Raw genomic sequence first — 10,000 nt, 5'->3', positions numbered from 1 at the left:
GTGAACGCCTGAAGGGAAGCGAAAAAAAAACAAGGGATGTGTAGTGAAGAGAGAGAGAGAGAGAGAGAGAGAGAGAGAGAGAGAGAGAGAGAGAGAGAGAGAGAGAGAGAGAGAGAGAGAGAGAGAGAGAGAGAGAGAGAGAGAGAGAGAGAGAGAGACGGAAACAAAAGCAGAACGATAGGCAGACAGACAATCGGAAACAGAGACAGATAAAGAGAAAGAGACAGACTGAGTGAGACAGACAAACATAGACAGACAGCTAGACAAACAGACACTCTATTCAAGGATGGGTATCGGGAAGGAGAGGGACGGTGAGGGAGGAAGGGAAGAGAGGATGGTCAATATGTCCGAGAGGAGAGAGCGTAAGGAGGTGAGGAGTGTCATGGAAGATAAAGTCTCGATGGTCATTGTCGTATTTGTCTTGTAGAAAAAGAATAGTAGAACATTTATTTTTTATTTTTATTGGATGTAGGTTTGGCGGCGGCGGTGGTGGGGACGGTCGCCGCCTCCGTCTCTCTCCTCGAGTGATGGATGATGGCTGCGGTGTTTGTCGTGGCGGTGTCCGGAGAAGTGGTCCTTGTGGTCGGGATGATAGCGGAGATGTGGCAGCAACTGAAGAAACCTCCCACTGAGTAATGACAAGGGTAAGGACACGATTATGTTTTGTTTTCGCTATATATTTATTGCATGGTCACAACAAGACTGTACAGCCGTTTATATACAATATGGGAAAGGGGGCGGCCGTGATGGGGGAGGGCATTGGGGTGGGCGGGAGTGCAGGGCTCAGAGCAGGGGGTGAAGCCGCGGCCAGGCAGAGAGGGGAAGGAAATGAGGGAGTATTATGATGTCACTTAATCAGATGAAGGAGGCGAGATATGGCGAAGGGGACGTGGGGTGAGGTGAGGGCAGATGATTGAGACCAGGTGAGCTGAATCGACGAAACTGACTGAGGTAAAGAGATATGCACCGGTAACAGGGCGGTCTTTAGGGTCACCTTTGGAGAGCCAAGGGCGACCTGCTGGCCTAGGGACTTGAAGGAAGTAAGGGAACGACTATCGAGGAATTGAAGTTTGCCAGAAAGATTTCCGGTAATTTATATGCCGGAAACTTCCTGATGCATTATTGTTGTTTGGCCTCGTGATGAAGGATGGATGGAGGGTGGGTGTGAAGGTGCAAGGGGCATGGCCGCGGTCTCCCCCGGCATACATCCCGCCCACTCCCGGGTGCTGGGTGCAGGGTGGAGGCAGGCCGCCCACCACCGCCAGGGCAGAGTGGGTGGCGCGCCAGTGGCCGCCCCGGCATGCAGGGAGGGAGAGTATCACAAGAGCGGCGACACTTACCAGGGCTCGTAAAAAGAACACACAGGGAGAAGGTAACAACGCCTCACACTTAAACATTGATTAAAGTCTCGTAATGTTCCTCCCGGCCCTCCCGCCCCGGGTTCTGTCTGCTCAGGGAGTAACCCTGGGCCCTCGCCGCTGCCTCAGCCATGGGCGGGCGGGGCAAGGCGGGGCGGGGCGTAACGTTTTCCACGCCGCCTGGCCGATGACCACTGGCTGCGTTGGGCCGGGCGGCGCGGCAGATGGCGTGCGGCGAAGCGTGGGGTGTGGCAAGGCAGGGGGGGGCAGGGGGCACGGGGGTACTCAGCACCATCACGTAGTTAAGGTCGAGAACACAACAGCTAAACAACATTTTGTAGTTAACAGGTTCATGATAACAGATAATACTAGAAGAAGTCCCGAAGGCCGCAGCCCGCTCGTAGGTCAGGCCGGCGAGGGGCTGCGGTCCGCTGGACACTCTCCCCGCTGGCAGTGGGGAGCTTCAGTAGTGAGCAGTGAAGCGTGGCTCAGTGTGCGTAGCGTCACACGAGGTGCTGCCTTCCTGGAGGCAATTCTCCCGGCGGGGTACGGGGTTCGTGGGCGCGGCGGCGTGGTCCGGTAGCTGGCCATCTCCGCCGGCCAGGCCACCAGACCGCGAGCAGCAGCCGCGCCCGCCGAACCTTCACAGGTACGTTGATTCGTCCACGGCGGTCTTCTTTTTGGGGTTGTTGTTCTCATATTCGTCATTTGAACTTTCGTCCTCTTCATCATCATCGTCGTCATCGTCATCATCCTCTTCCTTCCACAAATATTCTTCCTCAAAACTTTCCCTTCTCTCTTCTTCTTCTTCCTCAAAGTCGCACTCTTCTACAATACTGAGGGTCTCCCCAAGGCTTGCGCCGCTGCTACCTACCTCTGATGGAGCCCTCATGAACGAACCTCCCGTGAAGTTATGTAGCGGCGCAAACGTCCGCTCGCTGCCGCTTTCAAAGTCAGGGACCCCGCTGGGAGGTGCGTCTCCAGTTAGAGCAGCACCTCCCGCCGCCCCTAGGTGATTGACGTGTCTTCCACGCTGGGGGTCGTCACTGTCAGAGAGTCACCGTTGACGTGCTGGCTGATGGTGGAGGGCGGCGGGGCGTGCACACTGGAGTGGTTCACAGACAGCACTGACTGCGCCGTCTGTGAGCGTGAGGTGAACCGCATGCTCTGACCGTAGCTCTTGTTCTGTAGGGAGGGGACTGTAAGTGAGGTTCGCCCGATCCCTTCCCGCCTTCCCTAGCCTCACCCTTGCCTCTTCCTTCCACTCCCTTCCCGTCGCCTCCCCTCCTCGCCAATGTTTACTCGTGCACCAAAACTGACCCAATATCTTTCCTCCTACACAGCCCTTGCAAGCCACTCACTCTCCCTACTTGATCCTCCCTTTCCTCTCCCACGCTCTCCCTTCCTTCACACACACACACACACACACACACACACACACACAAACACAAAAAATAATTGCACCCGTCCATCTTTCCCGTCCTCACATTCATATTTCCTTTCTGTCCTGCAACATTGTCCTTACATCCCCATTCTCTCCTTCAGTTCTCTTGTCGTTTATCTTCCCCCCTTTTTTTTTACCCACGTGTCTCATCTTTTCCCTACTCCATCCCTCTCTTCCCTAAAACTATCATTCCTGGTCTACCTTTCCTCTCCTTTATGAGTCTGCCCTCTCCGCTCATAATAGCTTTTTCTCGCACACTTTCCGTCCCTTCTCTTTTATCGTATCCTAGGGCATACCTAAGTCTTCCCTTCTCACCGGCATGCTCTCCACTTTCTTTCCCTCATCTACCTCTACTTTTACTACCGTTGTCCCCCCCCCCCCCCAAACACACACACACACACACACACACACACACACACACACACACATCCCACCCATACACACCCACCCACCCACACCCACACACACACACACACATACACATCATTTTCCTTCACCTTGACGGGTCCAGAGCCCTGACGGACGTTCTTGTATGGCTGGAAGATGACGATGTAGACTTTGGGAGAAAAGAGACAGCCGAGGGACACAGACGCGCTGATGCTCACACACATGCACATGGAGGCCAGCTGGATCTGTAATGGAAATAACACGAACACGTCACGTAACCTTGCGATAGAAGGGAATGTAATGAGATAGAGGTCGAGGGTGTGCAGTGATGACGTATAAACGGAGTCACTATGGTCGGGAGTGGTAAGGTGGGCACGCTGGTATGAAAGAAAGCTAAAATGCGATCGATCATGATTAGAGTGATTTTGGGGAGCGAGAAATTGAAAAAAAAAAAGACTTGTACAATCAGGATGCTCGTATACTAAGACACCACTCGTAAACCAAGGCATGTTTTGTGATTTTTTTTTTTTTTGCTCGTAAATCAAAACACTCATTAACTAGCATCTTTGTTGAGTGTGTTGGGAAGGCAAGTATGTTGGGTCGAATTGGATATTGTTATCGTGCGTGGGTTTTGCAGGGCTTGGCGGTTATGGAAATAGTTTACAGGATAACTAAACTTTTATGACAAAGGGCAGTTATAAGGGGGGAATGCACAAAGATGGGGAAGAATGACAAGCCATAGTAATAGTGGTAGTAGTAGTAGTAGTAGTAGTGGTAGTAGTAGTAGAAGTAGTAACAGTAGTGGTAGTAGTAGTAGTCTTAGGCGTCATAGCAGTAGTAAAAGGAAGAGGAAGACGAAGAGGATGGGAAAAAGAGAAGAGGAAAGAAGTACCGTAGTAATAATAATAGTAGTAGAAGTAGTAGTAGTAGTAGTAGTAGTAGTAGTAGTAGGTGTTGTAGTGGTAGAGGTGGTGGACATAGAGGCAAAGAGCTATGCAGTTTGTACACAGACAGAGATGGAGAGACGCTGCTAGTGAGATGGAGACGTACTAGGGTAGAAGAGTTAAAAAAAAAAGAAGTACGTGTTACATTGGAGGCGTACAGTATTTCGTAAGCTACACACACACACACACACACACACACACACACACACACACACACACACACACACACATACGCACGCACATTTTTTAACCTGTGTTTGTCCGCGTGGCTGCCCGTCTATCCAGCTTCCCGCCTCTTTTATGTCCCCGACCCTCCCGTCTTATCTTCCCGGCCCAATAAAGCCGGACGAGAGGCTGCATGATGAGGGTCGACCAAGGGCGGGAGGGAGAAAGAGGCTGAGAAGGGAGGGGAGGGAGAGAGAGGCTGAGAAGGGAGAGGAGGGAGACAGAGAGAGGCTGAGAAAGGAGAGAAGGGACGGTGAACGAAAAAAAGAAGGGCATGGAAGAAAGAAACGAAGGAAGGAAAATTGGGTAAATGAAGGAAATAAGGATAGAAGGAGGGAAGGAAGGAAGGCGGGAAGAAAGAAAGAAAGGAAGGACGAACGGAAGGAAGGAAGGAAGGAAGGAAACTAGCGTAAATGGATGAGAGGAAGGAAGGAAGGAGGAAAATAATGGTGGAAGGAAAATAGGAAAAAAGGATAGCAGGAGGGAAGGAAGGAAGGCGGGAAGAAAGAAAGGAAGGACGAACGGACGGAAGGAAGGAAGGAAGGAAGGAATGAAACTAGCGTAAATGGATGAGAGAAAGGAAGGAAAGAGGAAATTAATGATGGAAGGAAAATAGAAAAGAAGGAAGAAAGAAGGGAAGGAAAGGCAGACAAGTAGTAAAAAGGAAGGAAGGAAGGAAAATGAAGGAAGAAAGGAGGGAAGGAAAATGAAGGAAGAAAGGAAGGAGGGAAGGAAAATGAAGGAAGAAAGGAGGGAAGAAAAGGCTGTCAAGTAGTAAAAAATGAAGGAAGAAAGGAAGGAGGGAAGGAAAATGAAAGGCTAGACGCAAGAAAGTAAAGGAGAAAGGAAGGAAGAAGTATAGGGAGAAGGGGAAGGAGAGAGGGAAGTAAGTAGGTAGGGAGGGAGGGAGGGAGAGCGAGAACGCCGCTTTTGTCCTGTGGTAATTACTCGATAAGGTCTCGCGGGCAAGATGAGGCCTTTGTACAGGAAGGGTCGTGGCCGAGCTCGTGGGTTGTGGGAAGAGAATCCACAGCGATAAATACGATAATTCGGTGGAGATGCGATAGCCCCAGGAGATAATTGAGGCTGAATACGATTACTTCACGTTGGTGAGGATCAATGCGGTTGGTTCCGGACCCGAATGCAATTACGTGACGTTATTGCGACTGAGCGTGCCGGCAATAATTCTGGATGTGGCCAATGAATCGTCCCTAACAGCTGTTGACAAATACGCATCAACTTAATGGCTCCTAAATGTGAAAATCAGGTTGAAGATTGTAGTAACGAGTAGGAAGGGAGGGAGGCGGGCGTGAGGGAATGGAGGAGAAAATGGGAAGGGGACAGATAAAGAAGGGGAAAGAATAACGTAGAGGATAGTGCAATGGAAGGGGTGCATGGGAGGAGCTTCAAAGGGGGGGGGAGGCAGGCGTGCTATGTCGTGGCAGCATAACCATCAATTTTTGCTGTGATAACAAAGGAAACGTAAGATATATTGTGCAAAGGGAAGCGTTACCCGAACCGAAGTAGAGTGAAGATAACCTACAAGTTTATAGACGGAAGGTAAGGAGGGAGGTAATTAGGAAACTTTCTATTAAAAATCCCTTAATTGGAATATAAGTTTTGAGGAAAAAATTTGGAAGAGACGCCATTGTAAATTTTAAAACTGTGACTGAAAGCAAGTGAAGCGAAAAGCCAAACAAACTTTTGACAAACTAACTTAACTTGGTCCGAACCCCAAGTGTGCCGAGATTCAATCCAAATGAACCATAAATGGAGGAAAACTCGACTTTATAACGAAGCCAAACTGAGTCCTAAGCCGAAACCCGAGAAACTCAAGGGGAACTGTGACCGAACGACAACGCACCGCGATGGAAAAAGAAAACAGACCGAAGAGAAGGAACAGTGAGCTAATATTGGACTCTCAACATAGTTTCAAGTACAGAAAGATTAAACTCTCAAAGAAAGAGTCAAATATTTTCTCGCATAGAAACTAATGGAGCAAAATGTATTCTTCTAAATCCCACGATCGTCCGTGAGGGCCCCAGCAACGGCCTGTTCGTGGACCTGATGAAGTGGCGGGTAGCCGTTGTGTGTGTGTGTGTGTGTGTGAATTCACTGGATTGTGATTGGGGACAGGCTTCATACACACACACACACACACACACACACACACACACACACACACACACACACACACACACACACACACACACACACACACACACACACACACACACACACACATTAACGAACACACGCAGACACACAAATAAACAAACAAACGAACGTGCTTACATACCTTCACACATAATAAACAAATACACATGAACTTTATAACAAACGCAAAGTCAAAAACTAACAAAAAATATTCCTCCCTAAACAAACATAAAATAAACACCCCATAAATTCCACCGCAACAAAAGGAAACAGCGACGCAGGAATAACAGTGCGTGTAGTGGGGCTTATTGGCAACTGTTTTGATTGCCTTTCCTGGAAGGGATCGAGAGGCTCATAAGGTGCTTAAGGGCCACGACTTCCCTGAGGGCACCTGGCCGCGAGCCGGACTGGAAATACACCGACGTAGGTTGAGGTGGACGGAAGGCAGTGGTGGATTTTCCTGTTTTCCTCGCCTTTCCTCCGTTTATCCTCTTCCCTCCTTCCTCTGTTTCTCCGTCCCTTCCGCCCTAAATACACCGACGTAGGTTGAGGTGGACGGAAGGCAGTGGTGGATTTTCCTGTTTTCCTCGCCTCTCCTTCTATCATATTCCCTCCTTCCTCTGTTTCTCCGTCCGTTCCGCCCACTTCCCTGTTTCCCTCACAACCGCTGCTCACTCCGCCGTCTAGAGATCGATGTCTGCGCCTCGTATAAGACCAGGGGTTCAAGGAAAGACTTATTCGCTATCTCATACTCCTCTATACCCTTTGTCCCCTGTCTCCTCCCTCCCCATGTCTATCAAACACTAGTATCTCGGTTTAAAGGAAGAGGCTCTCACTTCCTCATCCTCCCCGTATCAAGCGTCTCTCTTCTGCTCCCTCTCCAACACAAGTTCCTAAGTTTAGAGCCAAAGTTCCTTCCTCTCTCATCCTCCTCTATATCCATGTTGTCCATTCTACTTCTTTACGTTCTCCATCAAACTAAGCTAAGTTATTGAGACCTGTTATCCCTCTGGCTTGTATTTCGGGCTTTTCTCTGTTCTTCCTTCTTTACTTTATTTTCCTACAAACCCCGTGTCCTTTTCCTGTTCTTAATTAATTCTCCTTCCTTCTGTTTATCCATCGTATCTGTTGCACACCCTCCCACCGCTCCCCTATACTCCTTATTTCTCCTTCCTTTTTTTTTCTTTCTTGAGGGGCCTGGATGGTAGTTGGCCCCTAGCCCGTCATGGCGCAGGCAAGTGTTTATAGTGGCGCCATCTTCTCTCTTATTTCCCTTCCCCTCATCCTTCAGTCTGTTGCTCCCCTTTTCGTGTTCTCTCCTCTCTCTCTCTCTCTCTCTCTCTCTCTCTCTCTCTCTCTCTCTCTCTCTCTCTCTCTCTCTCTCTCTCTCTCTCTCTCTCTCTCTCTCTCTCTCTCTCTCTCTCTCTCTCTCTCTCTCTCTCTCTCTCCCCTCGCCTTCCCAACTCTCCCTCGTTCATCCCTTTCCCTCGTTCGTTCCTCCTGAGGCTTACTGGTGTTTTTTTATATATATTTTTTACTCCTTGTTCGAATGTTTCCGTTTTGTGTTTCTTGATTTGATGGCGTGTTTTGTTTTCGGGTTTTATTCATCCGCCGTGTTTGTGCAGTAGGGAGAACCGTGGTGTAGATATGTTTGGTTAATGTCGCCAAGGAGATTTCGCGCGCGCATATACCAACTATGTAATGTAATTGGTATATGTAGAACACGCTGTTATGCTGTTATGCGTGGAGAACAATTACACACACACACACACACACACACACACACACACACACACACACACACACACACACACACACACGTACTGGAAAACATCCGAGTACATTTTCGATGCGCACTGCAACTTTACCTGAACGCGAACGAGTCGGGTCACAAAGTAGCTCATGAATTATTAAGAGTGCGCTTGAAAAAAACATCACACCCACACACACACATACACACAACACACCACCACCACCACCACCACCACCACGTACCTTATAATCGTTGTTGGTGCCAAAGTAGATGGGGACGAAGGCCAGCCAGACGATGCAAGTGCTGTACATTGTAAAGCCGATGTACTTGGCTTCGTTAAAGTTCTCGGGGATCTTGCGTGTCTTGAAGGCGTAGACGGTGCACAGCAGAATCAGCACCATGTTGTACCCCAGAGAGAGAATCAGGGACATGTTGGAGATGCCGCAGGTTAGCACAGCGACAAGACGATAAGGGTGCACCTCCTTCGTGGCCGGGGACTCGACAAGCAGCCACGCAAACACGCCCACCAACTGCACGCCCACTAGCCCTGCACGCGTGTGAGGGAGAAAAGGCAAGGAGGTGGCAGGTCAGATTTATGGCAACACTTTCTACCTTGTTGTGGAAACTGAAAAAGGCGGTGGATTAGGGGGAGGAGGAGAAGGAAGAGAAGGAGGAGGAGGAAGAAAAGGGGGATAGGAAAGGAGAGGAAGAGGAGGAAGATATATGAGGGGAAGGAGGAGGAGAGGAGAAGGAGGAGGAAAGGAGAAGGCTACAGTTATTTTTATGGTTTTCTTCGAAGGTTGGAGAGAGAGAGAGAGAGAGAGAGAGAGAGAGAGAGAGAGAGAGAGAGAGAGAGAGAGAGAGAGAGAGAGAGAGAGAGAGAGAGAGAGAGAGAGAGAGAGAGAGAGAGAGAGAGAGAGAGAGAGAGAGAGAGAGAGAGAGAGAGAGAGAGAGACTAATTACTTTATAAACACGGGTACGTATATTCCGATGAAGAGAGAGAGCGAGAGAAATCTGAGGTTAATGAGAGAACAATATATATATGAATAATGGATAAGGAGACACACATTCTAAATCCTTCTCATTACATTCGTTCTCCATGACCTTCTCGTGTCCAAGGTGTCTCTACTCTTGGCGGAGAAAAGGTTGGAAAGAACGAAGGAGGCACGAAGGAGAGGAGAGACTGGGGGAGTTAATCAAAGTGTGGGAGAGAAAAAGGGAAGTTGAGGACTGGGATATAAAAAAATGTGACTTAGAACGGATGGTTTGGTACGTTGAGCCAAGACGCAGAAATGAAAAAGGCAAACATGAAGGAGGATTTGAAAAGTTAATGAAGGGAAAATGAATGGCAGGAATGAAGTTGTGAGGAAAAGAACGACGAGTGTGTGGATGAATGAGTGGGAAGTGGAAAAAAAGTGGAGTGGCACGGAAACCAGCAAGGTGGAGGAGAGAGAGAGAAAAAAAAAAGAAAACTAAGTGGGTGAAGTGAACATTTGATGAGTAAAAAAGTAAGGCGATTTTGCCATTTGATATATTGAGAGAGGAGAATCGAAGAAGAGGCAGAGAAAAAAGAAAGAAAAGGAAGACGGAAGTGAAGCTGTAGAAAGGTGTAGGAGAGAAAAAAAAATTAAATGGGTGGACTGAACATTTGATGAGTAAAAAAGTAAGGCGATTTTGTCATGTGATATATTGAGAGAAGAGAATCAAAGAAGATGCAGAGATAAAGAAAAGA

General features: G+C 48.7%; 1 protein-coding gene across 1 annotated transcript in view; it reads right to left on the bottom strand.

Moving 5' to 3' along the window:
- Positions 1-482: 482 nt before the first annotated feature.
- LOC126980934 (metabotropic glutamate receptor 7-like) overlaps positions 483-10,000 on the bottom strand; it is a 200,819-nt gene continuing 191,301 nt past the window's right edge. Inside the window, exons 13-15 of the mRNA XM_050831391.1 lie at positions 8,511-8,815; positions 3,300-3,434; positions 483-2,543 (exon numbers count right to left, since the gene is read on the bottom strand). Coding sequence (XP_050687348.1) covers positions 2,367-2,543; positions 3,300-3,434; positions 8,511-8,815 — 617 coding nt within the window. The 3' untranslated portion in view covers positions 483-2,366. The remainder of the gene's footprint in view (positions 2,544-3,299; positions 3,435-8,510; positions 8,816-10,000) is intronic.

The sequence above is a fragment of the Eriocheir sinensis genome, chromosome 46 (genome assembly GCF_024679095.1).
Source record: "Eriocheir sinensis breed Jianghai 21 chromosome 46, ASM2467909v1, whole genome shotgun sequence".
NCBI classification, from domain to species: Eukaryota; Metazoa; Arthropoda; class Malacostraca; order Decapoda; family Varunidae; genus Eriocheir; species Eriocheir sinensis.
This window is presented reverse-complemented; position numbering and strand designations above follow the sequence as displayed.